Source organism: Hetaerina americana, unplaced genomic scaffold (assembly GCF_022747635.1).
Source record: "Hetaerina americana unplaced genomic scaffold, ioHetAmer1.1.p SCAF_1, whole genome shotgun sequence".
In the NCBI taxonomy this organism is placed as follows: Eukaryota; Metazoa; Arthropoda; class Insecta; order Odonata; family Calopterygidae; genus Hetaerina; species Hetaerina americana.
In genome coordinates this window covers 82,087,676-82,115,570 of record NW_027286069.1, presented here as the reverse complement: position 1 = coordinate 82,115,570, position 27,895 = coordinate 82,087,676, and the positions used below count along the sequence as shown (strand labels likewise).

Genomic DNA, 27,895 nt, shown 5'->3' with positions numbered 1-27,895 from the left:
ATAGATGACTATTTATTAGAAAAACTAATCCAAATGTCAAGGTTACAAACCGGGGTTATACTTATCAGGGAAAGGATATGACACGTTCCCATAACAGTGATACCTTAGCGTCCTAATAAAATAAAATTATGGCGTGTTTCTTATTTCCAAATAAGATGTCGTTTCTTAGTTTATTCCAGATGATGACTGGCTAACGTGATGTAACCCACAAAAGATAAGGTCAATAAACAGCTCAGTGTGTGTAATAAAAGTGAAATGATTCAGTAATCCTTTGGATAAATTACAATTCTTTTACCAATTATATGCATAATGTCTAGTCCACCAAAGCATCAAGAATTTTTCATAGAGGTGGAGTGTGGATGCGAATTCAGCAATGAAAATATTCCTCAATGTTAAAATGACTCATTGCTCTGCACGAACTGTGCCTCAAGCTTTATCAACGAGTTAGAATACTGAGAATCTATGCCAAATGTCTTAAGGATAGCCTCTAAGTCCTGGCATCTGTAGAAATGTTATGCATAAGACTGTAAAACATAAATCTTTGGCTGCATATCTAGTATTTTATCTTATTGTTGGCAAGACTTCACTGGCTGAATAAAATATGTTTCTTGTATTGGTACGATTAGGATAGGGGAATGTGGTAGCCTAGTGGGTAGAACAGTACAGTAATGGTCTCGGTTTAAAAAGCGGGATAGGCTTCTATATGCTCAATGTTAAACACAAGACACGATTTTCTGTGCCCCAGAACATTTTGGAAAGCACATGCGACAAAAAGACAACTCCATCACCCCTGATTGCTCTTACCCACCTTCCACGCTGAATGTCGATTACATGATTAGTTCTATCCTCACCTACCAAACGGTCTAATCACCATTATAACCAACTCGTATGAGAGAGATGAAAATGACGTACCTTATGCCTCAGCGGACAAAATCCTTGTTTCCGCGAATGGAAAGCCGATGTTTTATGTTCATGAACAAGCTGAAGGTCGAAATACCACCAGCATCAAATAGCTCCGACAGAGAGTCAGGCCTTGGTCATAACGAGCATGAAACGGAAAAATTATATATAGGCAGGTATTCTTATGATATGTCGGAAAGAATTTGAAAATCAAATAAAAGGCTTGATGCACGATTTATTTAACGATAACGCGGATTTTGAAGTACTAGTCTCAACTATTAAATCCATTAAAATTTGATGTAGATGTATGATTGAGCAAAATATTTGAATAAATACCTTAGTAGTGAGCATGTATACGGCAGCTGCTACTCACTTAATCATTAATTAATGACTAATTAGACATTCGATAACTACAACGCCACTCATTTTAGCACAAAATAATTTCCATGCTAATTAATAAAATTTGAATATGCCCAGATAGCACTTGATGAAAATCGCAAAATTCGGGTCGAAAGATGCTTATGTAATATATAGTATAGAATTTTTCAGTGCACTACCTCTACCGATTCTCCAACTGGCAAAAATCGATCGATCGATGCATTATGCATGGACTAGTCCCCGTGCAATTCAAATGCATCGATAACTCATGTGTGGTTATAGATTCCTAACATGCTTGTCATCTGTTCATAAAGGGGACAGCTATATTCGGAATGCAATGAATGTCTCGCGTTTACTAGCGGTCATGCATCATTCAGTAATGCATATCTCAGATCATACGAGAGTTCATGAGTGACAACTGATTTAGAAATTACTCCTTCTTATCTTTACGCACAAAGTCAAAGGTTGACTTTCCCCGCGTAATCAGTCAAAATTAATTCTGCCAGACATGACCACTGCCCTCAAACCTCATGTCAGGGTTCAACAGAAGCCTAAAAGAACACACACACACACGCCGCAAGCACGCAATTTGACTAAAGCGCCGACAACATTGATATGGTTCTTCAGAGAAATGAACCCGCTTCACCGTCATTACCTTCCGGAGTTGAAGGCGAGCCATCCCCACCACAGCATGAAGAGACCCATGAGGGCATTGGTTGGGCTGCCTGGGGACAGGGGTTCGAGGCTCCTCGGGAGATCGTAGCGACCCAGTCTCGGTCCCAACATGGCCGCCGCGACTGCCGCTGCGAAAGGAAGAGAAAGTGAGAGGGGGAGCGGAGGCAGGTGGGGAAGGGAGAAAGGGGGACGGGTTTTGGCGGAAAGAAATTCGCCGTATTTCTTGCTCGCGCCGTCGTTAAAGGAAATATGAGCGGGTGCATGGCGATGGATGCGTGGATAATAAATTCACGCCAACATCCTCATCGTTTCCCGTAAAAGTCATTCCGACGCGGCGCCTTTCGCTTCGCAAAAAGTACACGACATGAAATTCGACCTTTTTGATGCAGTTATAAACGTGAGGTAGGCAAAAATGACCCCTATGGGATATTTTTGCGTCAACTCCGTTGTTCGTGGGTGAATACCTAATGGGTATACTCATTCATCCAGGTGCCTGAAAGGGAACTCTCCGTTCTGTTAAATTTAGGTTGAGAATTAGGGGTCAACAATATTTTCCTAAAGACTAAGACCTTGTGGACGGGCTGGGTGTCATCAAATGAATTGGAACGTACTATAATGATAGAGTATTGATGCACGCTCTATATAGAGCGGAGGCTATTATGAATGGATGTGGGGAAAGCAGAGACGACTCTAAAAAATAGAGAGATTACTCATGTTGACTGGGATGTTCATTATCACCTCTGATCTCTAACATATGGATTGAGAGGGCAATAAACGAGACTATGAAAGAGATCAAAGTTAGCACGCGAACACAAGATGAAAGAGATACGCGACTTTTGAAAGACACAGCTATACTCACAAAGAAAAAAGATGACATGGCATTTTGTTTGACCATATGGGGGGGATGCATGAAAACGTACAACCTTGACAAAAACAAGAAAGGACTGGTATGGTGCGGTGGCTACTGTAACCTCTTCACATTATGAGGGCTAGGGTTTGAATTCCGACAGATATTACATTTCTAGTGGAGTATACTTCCCTCAACTGGAGTTCACTGCTTTTTTATAGAAAATAGCTCCACTTGAATTGGGGTAAACCGTCCCTCGGATGGGACGTTATACTGAGGACTCCTTAGCGCCTTCCGTTGAGAGTCGGCTAACGCTGACGCTAACGCTTAGTCTTCCCCCTTTCCCTAAAATGTCTTACTGAGACAAGAGAAGGAAAGGATGCGCTCGCACAAATGAAAATATTTTACTCATCAGCGATGGAAGAGGCGTGAAGGGGATAGTAAATGATCGGAATAATGCTTGGGGAGGAAACTTTCAATCCGAGGAAACAACTATTAACGGCCAATAGTATTAAAATAGACATAATAAGAGGGTTCATAAAACCAAAGATATAATCGTCTGTGAGGTATGGGCGATAGCAGCGGCCGAGATTAGGTTACAGAGAATAATAATGAATGTACGTAAATGTATGGACCAAGAAACAAACGAAGGGCTGCGAGAACTCGATGATCTCAGGATCATCTTTGAAAAAGTGCATGACCACTTAAACTTTGTATATTTTCACAATAACCTTATTTCGGTACTACTGATTTCGACGTATAGACTACCTAATTAATTAATCTATAAGGTATCTGAGTCACCTATGTGTATTGGAAACAAATTTATTTTAAAAATATACTGAGTCATTCAATGAATTTTTTCGAGGATTCAATAAAATGGAAGTACATCGTTTTACTTTGTTGTTGGGCCAAACCCTGTATATGGATGGCACCAGAATACGAGGGAAACGAATTGGATAGATCATGAGGTACGATAGTTTACTGACGACTATAACTATGTAAGCCCTAGACAGGAAAAAGCACATAGGAAGGTCAAGAATACATTACGAGAAGCTCGTGACGGAAGACGATGGAGCACCCAACTATGAAATGAAGTAAATTGGCTTGTGAAAGGGTTGATTTTGACAGGTGTTACAAAATAACCTTCACTGATAAATCATCACGATGAGGTCAAAATTCTTAAGGTTGGTAAAAATTAAGAGACACTCGTTCATGTATTTCTTAATACGTACTGTAATTACCTCTATGTGCAAAAACATCTAACTCGGGAACAAAAATTAAATACGACACTTGTTAGAAACACGGAAATTGTTTAGTTCCGATGGCAAGCAACAATTTACTAATACTAGATGATATTTAAAGTTAAAATTTAAAAGAAAACATGCTACGAGAGTAGCATTAACTGATACGTTTGACTCGCTCAAAAAATTAATTAAATGCATTGATAATGAAGAATATTTTAATTTCTATTAGAAATATTCTTACCACGCACAAAAAAATAAAATACTTCAATGAGGAATAAAAATGTAGCAGAAATTTATGGCAGGTGGAAAATAATTAAGAATCAAATTCATTATAGTCTTGAATTTAGCTTGAATTAAAAATGTCATGCAAACTGCAATGCAAAAAACAGAAATCAATGAAACATAAAATAAGCCTCGGAATTCTTCAGATGTTTGGATTCATTGTGAATGCACCATATAAGGACATACCGCAAAAATTTCATTAGACACTTCCATTGAATTGCATGCTAAATTCCTTTCTTCTCGTACCATAATTTCCCACATATTTCGCTCAATAAAAATGTAATATCGGGGGATCAATTTTCCCCGGAAAAAATTCTCCAGCGATATTTACAGAACAAAACATGTTGTCTTCACATTATGTAATGAGAGAAATTTTCGTTATAATGAAATTCCTTCGAGCAAACGAGCATTTGATTTAAACACGACAATAGACGTAGATATTCATGGTAATGTCGGCGATTCAAAAAATATCAGTTAGAATACCTTATGTTTAGGCACAGATTTAGGGGCGGCGTCATTAATTCGTACATATAGTATTCCGGGAGCGGATTCGGATAATAATTTAGTATTCATGAAGTATAACGCCAGTTTATACCTGTATAGAATAAAACAAGAAAGACGGTTGAGGAAATGGAATGTACAAGCATTAGCAAGGAGTGCTAGTAGGCTGTAGAGAAATACGTTGGTGAAGAAAGGGAACTGGGTATAATAAAAGAAGAATGGAAACATATAAAATAAGTGATATCGTAAGTCGCAATTGAAACCATGGGAACACTAAATAGGAAAAGGAAACCCGTGGATTATAAAATAAATAATTCGAAAGATAGACGATAGAAGTAAATGGAAGAATGTAAACACAGGATCAGGTAGAATTAAGCACAAGAATTGAATGATAAACAGAGGCGGGATCTAATAAGGCGAAAGAAGCATGGTAGAAGACGCAGTGCGAGGATATGAAAATGTTACAAAGGAAGGGTAAAATCAGTGTGCTCTAGAGGGAGGTTAAAGCACTATCAGGTAAGAAGGATAAGATAAATCATATCAAAGATATCAAGAAAAGATGATTCAGGGAAATTATTAAATGACACAGACAAGAGTCAGGAGGGATAGAAGGAATACATAAAGGAACTATATGGTAAATATATTAGGCCAGTAAGCTTAGATATGGAAAGAGAATATAATGCAGATGATGATAAGCCAGATTTAAGCTTATTCGATGGCCAGATAGAAAGGGAATCGAAATCAAATAAAACCGTGAGGTTGATAATATTCCTGCGGGACTACTAAAGGGTTTAAGTTAATGTGGGAAGAAGGGTTTTTAGGGACTGATTCGTAGCATTTGCGAGAGGAAATAAGACTGGAAGATTTCATCAGATCAGTGTAGTTCCTATTCCATAAAAGAAGAGGCCACTAATTACTTAGGAATGATCAGTCTGGGTTCAGAAAGAGGAGAGGCAGGCGTGATTACATAGCAGTAATGAAGTCACCAATGCAGAGGAACATAGAATACACGCACAATAAGGATGTTTGTTTTTTCTTAAATTTCTATAAGGCGTTCGATGGTTTGAAATAGGTAGAATTTATGAATACACGAGTATTGAAGATAATAGGAGTATATTGGAAGATTTGGAGTCTTATTCACAATCTACACATGTCTAAGACTGCTCAGGTGCGATTGGCAGGTGGAGGGAGAGTGGTGATGGGATGTTTTAGGAAGAGGGTAAGATAGGGTTGTTCACTATCACATGCGCTTTTAAACGTTTATATGGAGGACGTAATTAAAGAGTAGTAGTAGTTTTGAGGGGAGGCGACCGACAGCTGAGGTCATAGGGGATGGACAGGAAAGGATGAAGGGTGGAGAGAAACCCGGCGTCGGCATTAGCCTACTCTTTACGAAAGGCGCCAAGGGTTCCGAGGCTTAACGTCCCATCCGACGGACGGCGTACTCACTCAAAGTGCCCTCCACAAAGCACCTCAAGTAGGGATCGAGATACCTCTGAAAAATATTCAACACCGCCGGGATTTGAACCCGCGCCCTCAGGGTGTGAAGCCAGTACGTTAGCCGCCGCACCATCTCGATCCCCCGTAATTAAAGAGGTATGGAAAGAAGTGAAGATAGGAATGAAAGCCGGCTTAGAAATCATAAAATCAGTTCGGTTTTTCTGATGTTCAAGCCTTAGTTAGCCAGTCAGGCAAGGGGTTTTTAGCTTTGCTAATGACAATAAAAACCAGGGTAATAGGTATGGTATGAGATCAATGTAAACAAAGCAAATGTTATGCGGTTTCCCAGAAAGATAAAAGATAAATTGAATATTAAAATTTTCAGTAAAGATTTCAGAAACTATAGAGTAGGTGGAACAGTTTACTTAACCTAAGAGTATTATGGACCATAGTGATCAAATTAGTAGGGACATAAGAGGAATAATTGCTTTAGGAAAAAAGCTTTGTCAAGCATAAGGAAATTGGCGATAGAGACGTTGCGTAAGGACATCAAGAAAAACTTATTTAAAAATTTGACATGGAGCGTGAAAGGTGGAATCCACAGAAAGGAGTGGGGGAAGAGAAGGGGTTATCGAGAGAAATCCAAGGAGGTAGAAAATATGGATGAAATGTGGCAAACTAGGAAGGGGTGCATATTCAGATAGTGGTTTGTTGGGAGAGGCAAAGAAATATATCGTTGTACCGTTGAGTAGCTTGTCTCCATCCAAAAAGTATTTTCCTAATCTAGGTAGTGCTCAGTCAGAGTGGACAAGAAGAAAAAAATTATCTTCCACTAAGTATCAAATCCCCCCTCCTCCCCCCACCGATCAATCAATCACTCTTGGGATGCCGTGTGTCGTAGCAAAGCACGCGCCAGTGGTTGGAGGCGTCGTCTCCGCTCGATGGGGTAGAGGTGAGGTGTCGGGTGGACTCACCCGAGGTGCCGCCGACCAGGTGCACGGGGCCAGAGCCCGCAATGTCCACCACGCCCATCTTCCTCAGGAACCCGTGCTCTCCCCACACCCAGCCCGCCGGCACGCAGTACACAATGGTATTGAGGAAGGAGAAGACGCAGTAAGCGCGGAAGCTGCACCTGAAGAGCAGGAAGGTGAATGAGTCATTAACATGGATGCGTTCGCACGTCACCCCCTGGAATGCAATAGGACAGGTATGTAACAGGTCCGTGCTTATGTGAATTCAAGCACTCGAAGCACTATCCTGGGCCCCGATTCTTACGATCAGAATGCGTAAATCGTCCCATAGAGTTTTTAAAAAATTGCATTCATAGCCGAAGAAAGTTTTCCAGATCCATTAGGTTCGTAATAATTTAATCAGATAATGGAAATATAGGAATTCATGGATAAGAGGGCGCGTGGTTAGTTCAAGGCGTACATGGGCAGCTGATAAATTGAATACACTTTCTGTGGAAACATTGTGGTAGCCTAAAAACATTAATATACTCAATTTTTTAACCAAGAAGGCTTTCAACTCTCATTTTTCCTTGATGAAAATATATTAATAATGAAAATATAAAATCAATTTTAAGCAATATTTGCATACTTAAACATAGCGTCCATCCCATGTGTCTATTTTATAACTGCGGGTAATAGCTTTCATAATACTAACGCAATCTTGAATGCGAGAGAAATTCTTTAGGGTTCCGTTGTCTTTTTCCGAAACCTCAGCAGTTATCCACAAAATGCTGGTACCCGGAATATCAAAGTGTCAAAGTGAAGTTACCAGACGAATGTGAACATGGAACACACACGTCATTGAAAGAAATATGCCAAATAGGCCACCACGCTACTTATGCTTCAGGTTAAAGCTATTAAAAGAAATTGTTAGCTATTTTATTCAAATTTGCGATCTCTTCTTTGTCTGTTTGACAGAATGTTCATTAGAGGTGCGCGATTTTTAAGGACAAGGTCTCATTAGTTGCGTGAGTCTTCTGACTTCTGAGTCTTTTCTTCTTAAACATGATCCGAGAAATACTAGAATGTAAAACCATTACATTCATTTGAGGCTGGGCACGATCCCATGCCTTCACGTAAAAGGATGAGTGCTTAATTAGCCGAACCAACGTATCACCATCTATGTGATTTATTCTTATTTACCCAGAATTAATTTATCCGATGAAATTTTTGCTGCCACTGCTACAAAAGTATTCAACATAATTCTAAAGGGAAGAATCAAGTGACTACTCAAACACAAGGGCTGCTCAATTAAAGATTATATTTTTATATTTAAATAATTAATTGTTCAAACATTTAACTTTATGTTCATTGTTAGCTTAATGTTTCTATTCGACACGGCTGCTGCTGACACAATACTGGAATCAAATCAACGAAACTTGTGCAACATATTAATGGCACATCAGGGCAACAGTGCAAAAAAATTATATTTTTGTGCAAAGAATTAGCAGAAGAGAAAAGTATGATCACTCATTATTGAACAATCTCGCAGATTCAAAAAATCTTCTATAATACTAAAAGTACATACTTAAATTCATGAAATGGAAGAAACGTGTTAATAAACGGAGTATTCAGATTCCCAGATAAAATACTAAATAATTAAGTACAAGATAAGGGTCAATTAGTTAGTTACATTCAAAAGGAAAAAAAAATACAAGTTGAAGATTACGATTTGAACTTGAAGTTTGATATCTTCGCAATCCGAACTTCCAATGACCGCCCATCGCCATTTCTATCACTTGGCTTTATTTTTATTACTAGCATAAAATCTGAGGATGCGCAGTCCAGAGACTTTGGCTCTGTAAACTAATCCGTGTAATCGGATCTAGAAATACTAATCTCACGACGCGGAAGGTTCTATTGCGTTTGGTTAATTATTAAAAATATCATTTATAAGTGACATAAAATACAATTAAATTTTACCTCTAATATCTTAAATATTATTATTATAAAGATCATTATTTGAATCTATCCGCGAAACAAAGAAAAAACTAACTTCACTGCAGAATAAAATAAAAGAAAGTTCTATTACCAGGAATTTCCTCCAGATGTCTTCTGAATAACTCAGTAATGGAAAAAATGCAAGTTAAATTAATATGTTGTAATATACATAAAAAATGACCTTATCGAATAATGATTCACACCTTATCATCGGCAGCACCCGGAGGATAAGCTTTTCGGAGGGCACACGGACTATCTCGCAGAGCAGAACAAATTCTGAAAGGATAGATGTGCTCAGACTCAGATAACGTGTGAAATGTGTTCTTTGCATTTCTCCGCGATAAATTTCTGCAGACAAGAAGGTGGCGAGGCGGCTGCGGAATTGAGGGTGTGGCCAGACAAGCGGATGGACTATCATCGGGGCCAGAGCCGTGAGCGATTGAAATATCATGAACTTCGCGAATACGGGTGCAATGAACTTTTGGCTTGATTGGAGATATCACTCTTGCCTTTCAGATGAGTCTGACAAAGACTTAAGCCCTAATATTATCGCCTTGGTCCATTGTCAGGAAACAAGGTAGAACGAATTTTTTATACCAAAAGGATTTCATGTATTCTTAGTAACTGAACAGATAAATACAAAAAAACAATTCTCTTCAGAAATCATTACTGATTTAAAACGTAAATCTTATTAGGAGGTTAGTTCGTTTTACTTCGTCTTTGGCGAGAAAATTAAGAGAAATATTGGCTTTCATTTATTCACCAAAATTAAATTTTTCTTCCGGCCAGTAAATGCGACCAGAGGGCATAAATATCTGAGTTCTACCTATATCTTACGACCATGAATTTAAAATTTTAATATTATTAGTCAAATTAACTAATAGAGCAAATATTTGGGGAAAAGAATCATTATCATACATGATTAGGATTGAATAAGGATATCCATTATTTCCTCTTAGAAATTAGTCGTAGAAATAATCATCAAAAACTGTTTAAATTCAAGGAAAAAGAATAGTAGTATTTATACATTGCTTCCAGTACACCCAAGGGGGCAGTAGTTAAAAAAAGGTGAATATTATTCATATCTCACAAAGAATGGATTCAAAGAATGGGTACAAAAAAATGAAAGTATTAACAGAAAGAACATATGAAGGAGGATTTAATTTCATTTATACCTACACGAGGCAGACTTTAATTGATTATTGTGATTAAATGCTGCAGAAATACTTTGCTTTCGTTTATTGAGATTAAAAATAAGTACCCTTGAGGTTATGAATACATTGCGTTTAACCTATAAAATGAAAGGAGAGAAGAATGGCTGAGTGTGGAAAAAGTGTAGTCTCGTCTCTGACATTCAGATCGGGTACTAAGAGAAATTGAATTACACGTACATTTTTCAGTTATATTTTTGAACGTTTATTTTAGGGGCCAATCCGAACTTTTTCCAAAACAGCATACACGTGATGTCACCCCGCAACTGTCACTTTTCCACCATTTTTCCTGAACTGGTCACCGACGACTTGCAGGTAGCCACGGGCAACTCCCACAGTATTTTATCCGGTCTAATTTAGTTGTAAATGTAATAGACAGTGATAAATTAACCAATAGAGCACTTAGTCACTGCAATAACGACTAGATCTTTTTGGATCAGTTCCGCATAACTTTAAAACGTGCAGACTAGTTTCAATATGATTGATGATTACAGCGTAATGGTATTGCGTCTATTAAGCGTCGGATTCACAGAGGAGCTAACTCGTAAGCGATCGATTTCTATCGAATCGAATACCAAAATAAAAATTGTACGGTTCAGTGGCTCAGTGGCTCAACTGGTGGAAAATCGGCTGTTTCATCCAAGTGTCGAACCCGGCTTGGATCAAAAATGAACTTAGAAGTGATTATAAAGAACCCAAAAGTTGGTCTTCTTAGTGGACTCCTATGCGAGTAAACCCGTGCGTAATCAATCCGTTACTTGATACTCGGGGCAAATTTTGCCCTTTGTGATCGAATTTTTTCCGTAAACGTGACTTAACCAACGGGACACTCTCAAAAATTATGTATTCACCCCACACTCATTGGCATTAATAGATTTCCATTTCATGCATTAATTATATTTGTAAGATTAGCAATCATAGATGATCGAGTGGAAATTAAACCCTGGTGTAGGCAACGATGACTGCCTCCTCAGGGATGACTGCATCCTATACGTCGAGCCAACTTTAAATACGACCCAGCCAACGAAATGGACCCTCAACTTCTTGCGTCAATCCCCGAATTCCGACGATAACTGACCTTTCAGCCATGGCACCCGAGACGATCGTGGTCGCGGTCGTGGCAAACGACAGCTGGAACAGGAAGGCGGCGAACACGGGTCCCATTTTCCCTTCGTTTCCCGCTTCTTTAGAATAGATAGTCCTGCGGTCCATGCTGGTAAAGTTGGACGTGGCGTTGGCTTGGCTGAGGCCATCCGTGGGGTCATATATGATCGGGTAGTCCAAGAAAAAATCCCCGATGGCTACGAAGGGATTGGAGTAAGTCCCGTGTCCGAAGCTGAAGCCGAAACCGAAAATCCAGTATGTGAGCCCACCCAGCACGACGTCCGCAACGTTCTTCACCATGATGTTCACCTCGTTCTTAAGGGAAACACAGCCGGACTCCAGGAGGCCAAAACCTGAGGGAGAATTTGGAGGATATTATCACCGTGGGCCATTCGCTAATATAAAGGGGGGGGGTGCATTATTGGATTGGACCATTAATAATAATTAAGATAGCCTGTTTTAAAAATAAAGTCGTTTCATTTTTAACACTCATTGTGCTAATATTGTCTCTAAAATCCACTTTAAGAAAAGATAGGCGAAAGGGACTACATGCAGTTGGAATATCAGAATAACCCGTTTAGAAAGCTCCCTTCTCCAGGGGTTGTTCTTTGCTGGTATTTTACCATTTTAAGTAACCTCGACCGATATAAAACTAATTCTATAGAATTTATTAGATGAAATCACAACTGCCTCTCCCCAGACGGGATTGAATGTTGAGACCTTATGATTTTGTGAATGATTTGCTGACAAGGTTAATTGGATCTGCCAATAGAGGAAAGCATGACAATTGAAAGTAATTTATAGACAGAGGATGGGTCTATTGATATTAGGTCCCAAAAGCCGATGACTAGATGTTCCGTACAGGATTGCTTGGTGATCATTCTACTTGACTTCCTAGAGCGTTTAGTACGCTAATAAGTAAGTTGGTGGTAGATGAAACACTGGGTTTTTCATCAAGGAATTGCTATATTTTATCCTCCAAATACGTTTCAACTGTCATATTTTCCTCAGTGCAACGGCGGGCCTTGGTGGGAATGTCCTCCTTTCAGACATATTTGCTGTTTGGCCCCAAAACAGGGAGAGGCATTTAAAATAACCTTCGTGAATAACTTGAAGACAATGGAAGATATGGAAAGATGCTCCAGACAAAGTTGGTAGGGTTCCGTGAAGGAATGAATGTTGTTAAATGTTATTTCATGTAGGTTGACTCACGAGGGAAAGGTGAAGGACAAGAATATTTTGGTCCCTATCTTTATTTAAGGGTTTGATGGAGCATTGAATTTGAGCTTTGAACGGAGTAGGTCATCAATGCCCTACTCACAAATAAAAATTTTTTACTGATTGAAAACTTGTTATCGATTCCTGGTAACTACGAATTTTATATAATTATGAAGTGATCAATAAGGCAAAATTAACTAACGGATTGCACCGCGCCAGTTTCAATGGCCATATCAATTGAATCGTTGAACAGTTAAGGCCAGAAATGCTGGGACTTCCACCAAGCGACCTTCAGGTTTCGTTTGCCTACTGTTGATTCCGTCTCTAATGACTTCATTACGCCAGCCGCGCCCTCTTGGTTAAACAAAATACTCCTTGCGTGTAAATAATGATAGTAAAACACTGGGGAAATAGCTCCCATTCAGGCAATCCGACCTAATAATGTAGTCCTTCGCGTGGTCAGAGAAAATTCATTTACCTGCGATAATTATTTTCCCATGAATGACAGAAAAATCAACATGGAGTTACTTTTACTATCACGTAGTATGTATCCCCAAGTCCCTCAAATAAATATGCTAAAATTTTGTATTTCTATTTTTTTGTGATCTATATCTTCGAGCATTGCCATCTTTTCAATGCCAGGAAAATTTGAGGAATATTTCGCATATATATATATATATATATATATATATATATATATATATATATATAAAATATACAAATACATATATATATAGCGTTAAACAAAGCTTAAGTGGAAAAAACCGATAAGACACTGCACTTATATAAATTTCTCCGGATTATTTGATTGCCGCACACAAGGTATATTGAAGAAAGGACTAAGAAAAAGGTTTCAAGAATGCGAGGGTTTTCGATCCCCAAAAAGGCGAATAAAAAATTTCTCCAACAGGCGGTTGGTATTCCTCCCACGTTAGCTCTTGGTGAGCCATTACTGAAAGCTGAATGTCCAAGTGTATCATAATCTTGTTAGATGAAATTAAAATGGGTTTATATTAGTGAAGTAAATAAAGAGCAAAGCGAATTGAATTTAATTTTCGTTTAAATTAATGGTTTCAGGAAAATCTGCAGAAACATTACTTGGAATTCACAAGAAATTGACAAAACCTTCTAACATGACTTAATAGAATTATCAAGAAAATAACTATTTTATTAGTCCAAATGACTGAAAACTGCCAGATTTTATTCTACGAATAATTATTTGACAGCAGCAATAAAAAGGACCCATCGAAATAAATAGCACAAAGTTATTTTGATCTTTGTTCAAAATATTTTGAAACCTTGAAAACGAAAAATCACTTTTTTCTACTTAATGGCCTCTGTTCCCTCCGCTCGTCCACCCTTCAACTAGGAGACGATCCGATAGGTCTCATTGAGGAGATTATCCAACTTTAACTTTGAAAACATTTTTAAACGCTCTCTCGCCACTTTCCTCCCCGAATGACGTCCGCGGACGCACAATTCCACGCTCCCTCAAGCACGCATCACGTAATCTTACCCCAAGTTCCCCTCCCATCCGATTCCTAACGCCCAACCCTTTCTCCCCTCCTCCAGGCGCTCCCCAACCTGCTCACCCGTCTGCATCGTGAAAATGATGAAGGATGAAGTCATGAGGAACGTGGTGTCGTCCAGGGAGAGGTCGTATATCCACGGAGCCATGACCTGCACCATCCATTCGCTCTCGTTCTTCATGTCCATCGCGGCGGCCTCGGGGTCGGAGAACGCGTCGGCCTCCTGCGGGGAGGACATGGTCGCCATGACTCTCCTCGTTAGTCGACACCTTTTTTGCTCCTGGGCAAGTCCGCAGATTGCAATGCCTAGCTGCCAGCGGATAGTCTCCTCCACCTGCAAACCAAAACAGTGGACATTATTAAAGCGAAAGATGTATCATTTTAAAGTTAAACTAACAAAAATGTATCGATATCAATTGAAATAGGATGACGCAGCATGGCTAATGGCATAATCATTATGTGATGCATCATATTATAATGACTCAATGCCAGGCTTCATACTATTTCTTATCCGACCAAGCAATTTGTTCTTTTGTAATTATAATTACGGGTTATGTCGGTGATTGCGCAAAACAATCAGAATAGTTGTGAGAAAATTCAGCGTAATTTTACTTGTAATCGTTATTTTTGTGTTTATTAATTTAATTTGTAATCAATTACTCATTCAACAATTCATATAAAAGGGGTGAAATGTTATTGACAACCGATATTTATTAATAATTTCAGACAAATTAACATATAGTAGGATTGAAGCTCCTATGAAAAGAAAAAATGACGGCCTACGAGAAAATGCTTCCTCTAGTGATAGGGTGGAAGTTATACATTACGGAAAGGAAATAAACACTGTGAACACAAATTTTGTACCTTAACCTGATGATGACAATAATCAAAACCAAGGTCGTTCCAATAAATATTCACTGTGGAGATCACAGAGTCAATTTCATTTCCGTGAGCGTGATACTGAGTAAATCATTATGTTACTACAAAATTTTTTAATATTAATTGAATGAAAATTGCCAAAAAGTAAATTTTTATATTAATTAATACTTCTAATCAACACCATTTAAAAAAATAATTGCAGCTAAGTCCATTACTTTTTAATAATTGGTGATCTTTTTACACGTATAATATTCTTCGCATATGATAAACTTTACATTTAGCGTAAAACGCTGTAATTTTTATCATTACCACAAAGTCATTACTCGTATATCTTTAAATTAGCTAGTTTCATAGCATTATATAAATCATTGACATTGTTTTCCAGGGGAGAACTCGGATTGAATTAGCTACTCAACATAAATTTACGTATATTCTTTAGAGAATCACATACTATTTAAAGTATGGCGATTTGGAATTGTGGGACAACTACTGCTCTACCGAATATCCCAAGCTGTCAATGAAATTGTGTTCAAGTAAATGTTTAATGACTAAGGAAAGGCATGTCATTGTAGGCAAAAGTGCAACTGCACCTCAGATTACCCCCGATTGAATTCTGGGCATTAGGATAGGGGTGTTCCACAGCAAATTAGAAATCATTTTCAGTAACGACTGGAAACATGTCGATCTTTTTTTAATATATCGCGCGATTTTATTGAGCGTCGGAATGATCGGGCTCTCGAACACGTTCGCTCCTTCGTCTAAGGTGTCCCAAACAATAAACAGTTTGGAAGTGGCTTAGCTGGAATCGCCACGGGACATTTATTACCCCCGATAAAACAAACGAAAACATATTCGGCCCACGGATCGGCCGCGAGGAGCGAGGGACGCCAACTAGGAGTGTGTCGCAGGTAAACTTCTCACCCCCTCTTCGCCATGCGGTTTGTTCGTCTCTTGCGTCATGCATGCTATAATGACTTGATTGCTGGCAAACAGCGGGTGATAACTGAACCCTGAAAGGGGAAAAATACACGACTGTGCCTTTTAAGAGTTGAAAATTCCCTTTCTCTCGTGCATCTTCCCAACTCTAGTACCTTTGGCGTCTAAGAATAGCACCGAAAGGACATTTGAAGAGGAGGTTCCAAGCCATCATGAGGCTACTGTGTTCGGAAAACAATTGAGTCACTCTAGAAGCAATCTCTGAAATTTTGAGCCGACGGTTTTTATGAGAGGCAACAAATAATTTATTGAGTGGAAGGTGGGGGATAGGAATGGCAAGGTTGCCAATATTAAGACTTGGTACGCGTAATGGTTCAACCTCTTGGTGTGACTACATTTTTCAAGATCGACCAATCGAATTTTCATTTCAGGGTATCCTACGGTTTAAGGCAGGTTTTGGATTGACAGAGACTGAAGAGACATCTCACAAAGAGAAGACATCTCACAAACCGGTTGCTGTCCTTCCACGCAGTCGGATTAGAGTTCATCTCAGAGTCTGACAGAATTGTTCCTTGACATCCCAGTTCCCTTGTTGGGCGAATAAAACATTGAGGTGCGATAGGCCGTCCGTTGGCCCAGAATTTCAGACGGGGACCCACCGGCACCCAAAGATCAAGACTATGCTGAAGTCATAAGCCGAATTTATATCCATCCATCTTGCCCTTCCCAACCTCCCGTAATATTTCTCGCTCATTTTCCTGAAAATCTGTAGTAAGCTGTCTCCTTTCCCGTTCACATACAAGTAAATAATCATGGTTACTGCGACGACTTCATTAGGATTTCCAAGCATGTCTCGAATAGATATCCGGTGGTGTCTCTAACACCCACTCAATAGCCTACAGACCAACCGATTATTCCGTACGGTGCTAAACACCCCAGCAGTCACGAGTATCCTTTAATGACTACAGTGCACCATAATTTCCAAAAGTCTATAGGCAACCAATAAGAAGACGAGAATTTGGCAAAGGTGAAAACGTTCGCTTTGTTGGCATTCACCTATCGGAGCGACGCTTAGCTATCAACAGTGACTGATTTCGGACTTTTAGAGACAAGTGTACCAACAGCATTAGCGGGCCTAGAAAACCTCTAGATCCCAAATAATTTAATAACCTTTCTTTCAACAAAGAATTCTGAAAAACATGATCGTTTTGGAACTAATCACACTAATTTAGGAGTCCACCACGCTCCACAAAGTATCACCGCGCATTTCATGCTCTGTGGGCGCACAGCACTCGAAAGTATTGTCGGGAGTATAGGTAATATTAATTTTGAATATATTTAAAAGACAAAAATATTCCGTCGCCTTGCTCCCCCCCCCATTTGCATCCGCCACTAACCTACAATAATAACATGCGTCACAACACCACCCGAGATTCCCTCGGCTTAATAAATGTCATTTTTCGAAGGAGGTGCGAACTATTCTTTCGAAACGAAGGGATTGCACGACGATGCAAGGAGTGAGTTAAGCGGCTGCACATGCTTGAACGGCTTCTCCTGCAAATCACGGATGGAGGGCTTCTGGTCGGATGGTAAGGCTTGCATCCGATTTGACAATGTCGGAATTGAAACGGGTATTGACGCGTGAGGGTTGATGCTATGCGTTGGGTGCCGCCGTCGAAACAGAAGCTAGCCTTAACCCTTTTAACGATGGAACACCAAATTCATAAAGAAATCAACGGATATAACATTCGATTATCGATTCAGATTCGGGCAAAAAGTTTTACGAGATAAAAGGGGAGGTTGTCCGAGAATACTTAAATTCTTTCAAGATTTTGTCTCTTTCAACTAATTACATATATGTATATTGAGCGTTGCGTAGATCGTAAGTTTCGCTGATATCTCTGCAATAAAAAAAGATGACGTCAGATACACGGGCATCGGAAGCATGGACTTGATAGCGCTATTCAACTAGGCAGGAAACGGAAAATGAGAACTAATAGGAAGAAACGCAATGTTATTACTAGCCTACTCGGGTGAAATTTCTTTATGAGAGGTAACTTAAGTCCGCAATTGATTACGGGTCAGTCAATGGAACATATATTGCTTGTATTCATTTTTAGTGTTCTCCATACCATTTTCCATATCATGGATCGGAATACAAATGGAAAGCACCTCATCTCCTGGAATCTAACCTCTTCTGAACTCAGCAAATCAGAAAGCTTCCACAACAAACCGATCTCCATTTATATATTTTAAAGGATTTTTACTTTGGGATAATGGTTGCCGATGAAATATATTAGGGGCAGTCATATTAAAATCTAACCCACCATAACAGAGTTCGCGCGAAAGGTGGTAACACTGTTGCTACGCATTGATACAACCATCTATGTGGTAGGAGCACTGTATAGTGACAACTCACGGTCTCTAACGGTCCGTTTGGACTCCCGGTCCAAAAAAATTCCACGATCACGGTTTAACAGGTGTTCGGTTTTCATTTGACTGCCCCTAATAACACCACGTTGAAAGAGAAGGTAACACGGCCGCTTTAACAATCTCGTTTCTTTCCCAAAACGACTAGGCCTTAAAAGATTTATCATCATGGAATCAATTTAAAGAGACTTTTAAAATGTATTGCATCCAACGGAAACGCTTTCAAATGTTGAGCATAGTGATGATGCGAGATTATCTCTAGGATGCTTAAATTCAGTAAGGTCTCTCCACATAAGTAATTGTAGGACGTTGGGAAGAGGTAATGGAAGAAAAAAGGGAGTCGGAAAATTTACATTAAATTAAAAGCAGATGAAAAAGCGCACATAGAAAAAATCCCACATGAAAATAATACTAAAGCGAGCGATTAAGCCAAACTCGCAAGACTTTTTGAGCATCTGCGTTTTGAACAATTTGAGTAGTTCTAAGCGTGATGTGGTGGAATTCTAACATAATAAAGAAATTATTGTAACAATTATCTATTGAAAAATTGTTACTATCTTTTCTATATTAATCTGAGTTGTGAATTCCCATTACCTTGTGGGAAGTATTGATTTCGAGACAAGCAGAACAAGACATCACAAACGTTTCAATCAGGCACTACGTCAATAACTGTGAATATCCTGGTGAGAATATCTGACTGTGTCAGTTAGACAGCCGAATAAGGATACTTACATATATGTAAGTTTTCGGAGTGTCTAAAAAGAAAAATCGAGAGCCTTTAAATTGAGATGACTAAAAATGCGGTGGGAAGTTTACCCGCTGGGAATGATCTCACATGAGAAGGTATCAGGTTCGAAATCAAATAGATTTATAACCCCAATCCTACATGTGCACAATACCCGTAAGTCACCGTAGGGAATTTTTAGTGCACCAGTTATCAAAATATGGAGGAAGGAGGCATTTTAAATGGGAGATAATATCAATTTTTTCGTATATTACTCTTTTTGTTAGAGTCATTATTTGTACAGGAGGAAAACAAAGTCTAAAACAAATCGCCTTACCTATGTTATTATCATAAGAATTCACTACCCTATTATTAAACTGTACCCTAGTATATTATATATCAGCCTATTATGGGAAACTTGATTGAAATCTATCATAAAATACAAAAAGATGGGGCTAACTTATCTGTCCTCCATATTGTGGGATATCGCGAATAAAAAGGTCTCATCTCACTTCACATCTCATACGATCTGCTTTTTTCGAAGCCAACCAGGTTACTAGATATAAGAATAGATAAACACTGTCGACAAAGCTGATGACATTTCTCTCATTATGTGTTCTGTATTTTGCAGCTCAGGGAAGTTGTTTGGTAATCGCCACGGTCTTCTTTATTTCAATCCTTAAAGAGAGGGATGGCGATTCTTCTATCTTCGATTACTGGGCTACTCTGCCCTTGGCAATCGACTTGCTAAATCTGTTTTCGAGAGATTATGCAACGTCGCGGATGAACTCTTTCCGATATTTTCTCCAATCCGAGGGATCCGTTTGTTTTGACGAGTCGTTGAATTATCTTTTTACGCGAAGTAGTACTGTCAGTCATTCGTGCGATTTGTAAGAGGCCCTCCAATTGGTTTCTCGAGAAAATATGCCATAAATGCTACGGAGTAAATTCTTTAAAGTACACCATTTTTGCGCGTTATGTTTGTCACTAAGCATTGGATTTTGCGGTTCGCGAAACATAATTATGAAGTTCTGCTGTCATCGTTGTTCAGAACTGTAGGTTCATCTAGCTCTTTCGTACTCGTCTCGTATCATAGATATGTCATTGTCTGGAACTTTAAGAGTAATAAAAATGTTAAGGTTAACCACACGGTCAACTCCCCGCAGTACGCAACGATACAGAAATCAGGAGAACAGAGACAATTTTCAATGGCAGATCACATCTTGAATTTTTTGGAAGAAGTGCACTACCAAGCGAACCAACAAGAACCGAATTTTCGCCTCCTTTCCATCTACATAACTCCTATAGTTTTTTCAATTAATAAAGGCAGACATACTTCTATATTACTGGCTTACCAGCATCTCAGCTGCTACTTCCCAAGTGGCCGAGAGTGGGTCTGCGCGTAAAAACACAAATCCTACTTCGAAAAAATGTTTCCCATCCAGAAATTTGATGTCTTCTATATCAGCATCATAATCCAAACCATCCATCCTTCTTTCGAGAAATGGAATATGGTTTAATTTCGTGTTTACACGATCGATCAAGCGCATCTGAGAGTGCTTAAACGCCGTGTAAGAAGAAACTTCAACACTTCGGCTAAATTGAAAAAAAAATAATAATTTTTTCTTGATTTCACTGGGTCTCTCATTTTCTCTTGAAAATCACGACTCCTTGTTTCCACCTCTCCCCTCTTACCTCTCCGAATCGTTTAATGCATAATTGTCATCCAGCGACATCGGATGGAAATGAAAACGGGAGCGAGTGAATAATTGAGTCGTCTCTTGTTTAGGAGTGTGCGTCATCACTCGCCCACGGGGGAGGCCGCGACGGAGCCGACACGGAAAAGGAGGACCGGGAGGATGGGGGGGGGGGAGAGAGAGGTTTTTTCCCGATAAACACAAAACACTTCGATCAAGAAGTTGAAAGATCGAATCTATAAATTTTTCCATCTGTCTGCAACCCGATTCAGGCTAAGGGCAAGTCAGCCGCATGTCAAGGTTGAGGAATGGCCGAAGGCATGCATAATTTACGAATTACTACGAGTGTCACCAAAGAACAGGCAACCCAATTTGCGAACGCCAACAATCCCATCGATGACAGAGTAAAATCTCTTGAGCCAGGCTCTCTCGATTCGAGTAGAATTTATCGTTGGCGATCAACAGGTACTCCCGGGGCATTGCCGTTTGATACAGAGACGCCTTACCGGCTAACTGTAAGAATTTTCACGAACTCTTCGACTGATTTAACCGCTACACCTATTGGGTAGCAAATGAAAAAAACGTGAAAACGGCATAACTACCAAAAACGAGATAAACTGGAGTTCGCGAATATGAGACTAATGTGGCGTTAGCTAAATACTGACTATTGACTTGCGTTCGCAGTTCTTTCAAGGGTGTTTCTAAAGAATCAATTTGAAAAAATTTGAACGTCCACTTCCAACGTAATCTGCTGAATTAGAAATTCAATTTTCGATCTCTTACTAAAACTTTAATGTTGGATCGTTTTCGAGTTATGAGTTTCTCTCAGAGGACCCTGATTTTCTCAATTTCTCTCCTTCCAAATCATCGTCCTGACTCTCTGGATGCAAATTACAAATCTCGTACTTCAGTAATCTTGTATAATGATTAATTATGTAATTTATAGTCAAATCCTGCCATGCCATACACTGAGACGTCATGAGAGAATCTTGCTTTAATTAGTTGGATCACTAACTTTTAAGTATTGCTGTGAAAAACATAAATGCTAAGTTATTAAATCCTGCAAGTGAATAGATTAAAATAGCCGAGAAAAATATGATCATAGGTTGATTTTAATGCAATAGGATTTTTAAAATTTCGCTTAGCAGACTAAATGTATCAACACGTTCTTCTGCGCAAATAATATGGGTCCATCGAAGTTTTATTTACAGTGGACGGAAAATGAAAACTTTCCCAACTAAGAAGGAAGACTCCCTGAACAGCTATTCCTCCTAATAAATTCCTTGCATAAGTTAAGATTTTCGAACATTTTTCATCCCCTTTCTTTCAGTGTTGACTAAGTGTGAAGATGGAAATGAAAAATGAAGCGGATATAACCTTACTTCACCAAGAAAGCGAGCTTGCCTGCAAGGATATATGTAAAAATGATTCGCTTAATTTTTTAATTACTTGAAGCAAGAGGAAACAGAAATTGTAAAATGCCCGCAACATCCGAAAGTTATGAAATGTAAACTTAATTCTTTCACGGGAATGGACTGAATTTTTGTTATTATCTTGTACATCATATTTGACTTAATTTCTGTTATTTAGGCGTGATACTATGAGATTCAGCACCTGCTAAAACCTAAACGATATATTGGCTTAGTTTAGCTGATTACAACGTATCTATCTCTCGTGATCCGGGATCTAAACCTGCCAACCTCAATCTTCCTCCCGTCCTGGATAAATCAATGAAACAGCGACTTGCCCGATAACTCAGGTTTGATGGAAAGTCTAGACCAGAGTAAGTATGTTTAATAATTGATCCGTAAATACTTGGCAAAACAAAGAAAAATGATAGTAATTACGCCGGAAATCAATGCTCATCTGTTAGTTAAATCTTAGAAAACAAAATTTGAATGAATGTTAAAATCGCTATATTTCTTCCTCGTCGCGAAAAATGAAGCAGAGATTATTTATTTCGAAATTTTGATTTTTATCACCAAACTGTGAAGTAAATTGAAAAGTCCTTGTTTTTAATTGCATCAATTTGTTATGCACAGATACTAGAAATCAGCGCAACCATTTGAAATTTAATATAGAGACATTTTTCATTTAAAAAGTAAATCTCACAATGCCGAGTTATTTTAGTTGATTATGTTTTCAAAAGTTGAAGTTGGTACCCAACAATTTAACTGTACACAGAATCTGGGCAAGTGATATGAGATGGAATGCGATTTTTCTCGGGTTACATATTTGAATATTCAATTTTCACTTTGTAACATCACCCTAATGTATTAGAGGCAAAAATGAAGTTTCCCACTGGATAAGAAATGGATGGAAACAATCAAAATAACGTTAGAAGTGTAAAGGATACTTGGAAAAAAGGACTTGAAAAGTCATCGCTACGTTTCATGGAAGATGATTAAAAAAATCAAAATGAAGTTCCGAGAAAGCAGCAGGTCACTAGTCACGATTCACTGTGAAACGTGAAGTCACGCATTAGGATTAAGAATTACTTCCAAAAACCTGTGTGAATAAATTAATATGATTAAGGAATACTTTACTCTAAAGCTGTTTACTTTGATAAAATCACTTTAAATGGTTATAAAATTATAAAAAAGGTTACTTAAGTTGATAATCCCATTTTCAAAAGTTAGTATCCCGAACGCCTAGAACTGGCACGGCTATCCGAATGAAAATCACAACTTCGAGGAATAAGGGCCATCGTAATCATTATTTACGTAATTCGCACTAATTGACGGACATAATTTTTGTACTATTTTATATTTCAACAAATCTCATAGAAGCCACAATAGTTTTGAAAATATAATACTCCAGGAAAAAAATGTATCTCATATTTTCATTTCCAAGTACGGAGTAGATACTTGTGTTATTATCCTCAGAATAAAAATAAAGGAATCAGGAAGATATTTCACAAGATTCTTATCTAATTTCTTGGAAGAACTAATTTTAACACCTAAAGAAACCTTGCCATACGTGCAATGATCTCGAAGATCATTACACAGGTACAAGTTTACGAAGATCAACACTTACACTCAATTAAACGTTCACTCACCCCCGAAAGAAATCACCCTGGAATAGTCTTTATGTCCATTGACGCCTTCCTCAATTCTGCCAATTCCAAACGATCAGCTTCCTTCCGAGAGACACAAGCAACTGGAGCCAAAAGTAACAATTCCACTCGGATTCGGCGCGTTGGGACAGAAATCTTGGCGCCTCATCGCGCATCTCGCTGCTGCGATCGGAAACCGGTGAACGCCCTCTTCGGTGGGATCCTCAATTAAACGATTACGAACGGAGCACTATACTGCGCCTCTTATTCAAACTTGTCAAAAGCTGTACTGGTATAATAAAGTCATTTCCATCCTTCATAATGCAGATAAAATGTTGAGTATATTATATAAGGGTATGACGTTAAAGAAGAATCCATAGCGGTAAAGAATTCATCTGCCGAATCATCAGATACTGTAAAAGACATGGATTGTGTATCTATTTCAACAAACACAGTTATAATTTTACAGAATATCTAATCCTTAATATGATAAATATAAATAAAAAACTTACGATATATCTAAATGCGCCGAAACGGTTTTCATGATTCTGCTTTAGTATTTTAGTATATTCTGCACAATAAATAAATTTGAAAATCTCATTCATTAAACAATTATTGATGAGCATCAGTGCCTAGCATACAATTATTTACCTCAACCGTGCCCACCCAGCCCAGCTACTTATGATCATTCTAAGCCTGGTAAAGTTCAAATGCATGGGCATAACTAACTTGTGCCGAATAATTTCAAGATGCCAACAATGGGGAAATAGTAATAACAAAAAAAATAACACGAAGCAGCCCCTAAATCTCAAATCTACTTATTGCTTAAGAATCAACAAAAATACATGTTTACAATTAAAGAGATGTGTAAATAAATTTTCATTTAGCAGATAAGATTGGCCCATGTGGATCACATTAATTATTGTACCTAACTAGTGGCTGCTATATGTTAAAATGATAGATTTATGATCTAAATCTTATCTTTCACATAGGATTTAAATTTAATTTACATGATTAATAAAAAATACATGAAAGGTGGAACTGACTAGGTAGAGGGTCTGCCCTATGCTGGAACCCTAGGTGCCAGTTGGTAACAACAGTCAAATTCCAGGCATTATGATTTTCTGGCCACTCTATCTTCTCGGGAAACCAATCAGATGGTTATACAATCAACATAAGTAAAAATGAGAATGTGATACAGCAAATAATAAGAACAGATATTTTAAAGACTATGAGGTATTTTTACATTGAGATTTCACTAGGAAAAAATCAAATAATTAAGTCCAAGTTCATATTGATGGCAAGCAAATCTCTTGGGGATCCAAAGCAAAGTCTGTTGGATTGCAACTTGATGCCTCAAAAAACTTGGAGCCTCACATTTAAAATTTGGCAGAAAATCTTAGAGAAAAATGCAATTATTGCTTCATTGTACGGTTTTTCATATTAAATTATGGTGAGTTTTACTCCTACTTAGCATTTGGTATTACTTTGGGGCTCCTGATCTCATATTCAAATTACAAAATGTGATACTGTATTAATCGCAAATATGCTTTCACTTGCACGTTCTCCTTCCATTTTTAAAAAGCTGCTCCTCTTAATTTTTCCTTACATTTGTATCATGTAACCATCAAAATAGCACCCATTTTGACAAAAATTATGATGTTCATAGCCATTTTATTGAGTTGACAATAATTTGTAAGCTCCCTTAGGGTATAACAGCAATGCTTGGTCTGTTTGCAATGGGACTCAATGTTTAAATAAAATGTCTTATAAAATTTTAAAAAATATTCATAGTACTTGTGTTTTTACAAAAAAAATCAAGCACTTTTTGCTTCATAAAATGTGTTATGATTTAGACGAATACATTAACAATAAGCATTTGCAAGTTTTTAAACCTAGAGTTTACTTGTATTCTACCATTGTGTTATCTTGATCACTCAGTCTAATTGGCTGTAATTATTATCTCATTGGGAAAGAAAAAGTTCCCTGAATGTTTTATTGATTAAATGCTTTGATTATTTTAGTGCCTTTTTAAATGGGAAAGAAAACTGCTAATGGATGGTTTACAGCAGCAAGAATTGATGATGTTGCTTGTAGCTTAAATACATTCTCAGGGAGTCCCTCATATTTTTAAAGCTGCTTTCAAAGGATTTCGTGAGCATGACACATTAGAAATTGACATATGTTTTTAATTGTTACTCAGCAAAGGCTTCAATTCTATTTTTTCTATTTCCTATTCCACTAATTACTGTTTAAATCAAATGAGGAAGAATGGGATCAATTTGGATTCAGTTAATGTGTGTTACACTATACATGTAGGTAATGGTAACAATCTGAGCACTTTCTCAAGTATAATCTTTTAGCCCAATCATTTTTCAATTTTCATGGAAATATTTCTGTATTTTTCAATGGCATACAATTGTAAGAGCAGTTTCGTGTGAGTTTGTCTGTGATATTCAGGGGAGATTATACAATTTTTACACTTGTATTGCCCCAAAAAACAACTTCCTAAACTCCGCTAAAATACAATCATAATTTTTCAACGAAGATCAACATTTAGAAAATTTCAACCCTCCAGTCTTATCTTTTTTTTTACGCATATGTGTTTCAGATTATACAAGCCTTCTCTTTGCAGAAGACCTCATTTTATAACTTAATTTTCACCCATTTATTTGATTTCATTAATAAATTCATACAAAATTATTCGTTTTCATTCAGACTAAAGCTCAAACAGATTAACCTTGTCATCTGCTCCAATATTGCCTTCCTAATTCGCTATTAAAGTCATCATTCATACAGCTTTAGAATCTTCTTACTTTTGTTTTCTTGAAATTCATCTTCATACCTTACTTTTCATAATTACAATGAATGTACTCAGCATGGACTCCAATTCCTTAGTTGACTGGTTGGCTAAAACTTCATCATTCACCAGTCTATGAGGCTTCATCAATTTCAGGTCTACTCTCATATCTACCTGCCTAGCCTAGCTTACCATTTCCTTGGAGATAAAGTTTAAAAGCTGTAAAAATTATGGAAAATCTCTGCCCATCCTGAATATCTCTAATTCTGATGATATTTAATGACATGATGGTAAAGCTGATTCTGAAAATTCAATTAAAAACACATACACTTAATGGAAACAGTAAGATAATGGAATATCACCTACTTATCACTTTGTAGTTGTGCCACTGAATTTCAGGCTGAAATTAACATGTTTTTCCCACTACTTAATATCATTTAAGCGATTCTTATTTGAATTAATATTCAAGGAGCCTGTAAGCATTTAGCTTATCATGGTGTGGATAGCACCCACAAACTAGTGCCTCGTTTTTGTGAGTGCTATGGAGCCATCTGATATGGCCAAATTAAACTTTAATTGTTCTATTAAGTCATTCCAGGAGATATAATTCCACTCACATAGGCAGAGGCTGGTCCAGTTACAAGCATGATTCAATGAGTCAAGATTCAATCTTACCTAATACCCCTGAAGCAGGAAAGTTAGAATTTAGAGTGCAGGTAACTATCCAGGACTCTATAATATCGAAAACCATGCATGTTACCAATCAGAAGGCATTTGTGGACCACTACATAGCACAACAAGGAAGATTCCATCAATGATTATCAGTCAATTACAACAGTGGAAATACTTACTTTAGAAAAGTGGCTTGATACATAGATCCTGGGAAACAAAACTCAAACATAAGAATGAAGACTAGCAGTTCATACAGCACACCTCATCCTCAGTGAGTACCTTGCAATAGCTTCTTAGTGGTAACATTTATTGAACCCCAAATAAATCAGAGATATCCCCATTCGGAATGCTTTGAACTATTGATACGAAGGACCTGCAGGTCTATGCATCTAGGACCCTTATTTGAGGAAGCCCACCAAACA

General features: G+C 38.0%; 1 protein-coding gene across 1 annotated transcript in view; it reads right to left on the bottom strand.

Moving 5' to 3' along the window:
- LOC139687124 (putative ammonium transporter 3) overlaps window positions 1-14,448 on the bottom strand; it is a 61,753-nt gene extending 47,305 nt beyond the window's left edge. The window contains exons 1-5 of the mRNA XM_071584287.1: window positions 14,344-14,448; window positions 11,682-11,886; window positions 11,508-11,591; window positions 7,242-7,399; window positions 1,934-2,081 (exon numbers count right to left, since the gene is read on the bottom strand). Coding sequence (XP_071440388.1) covers window positions 1,934-2,081; window positions 7,242-7,399; window positions 11,508-11,591; window positions 11,682-11,886; window positions 14,344-14,440 — 692 coding nt within the window. The 5' untranslated portion in view covers window positions 14,441-14,448. The remainder of the gene's footprint in view (window positions 1-1,933; window positions 2,082-7,241; window positions 7,400-11,507; window positions 11,592-11,681; window positions 11,887-14,343) is intronic.
- Window positions 14,449-27,895: the final 13,447 nt, after the last annotated feature.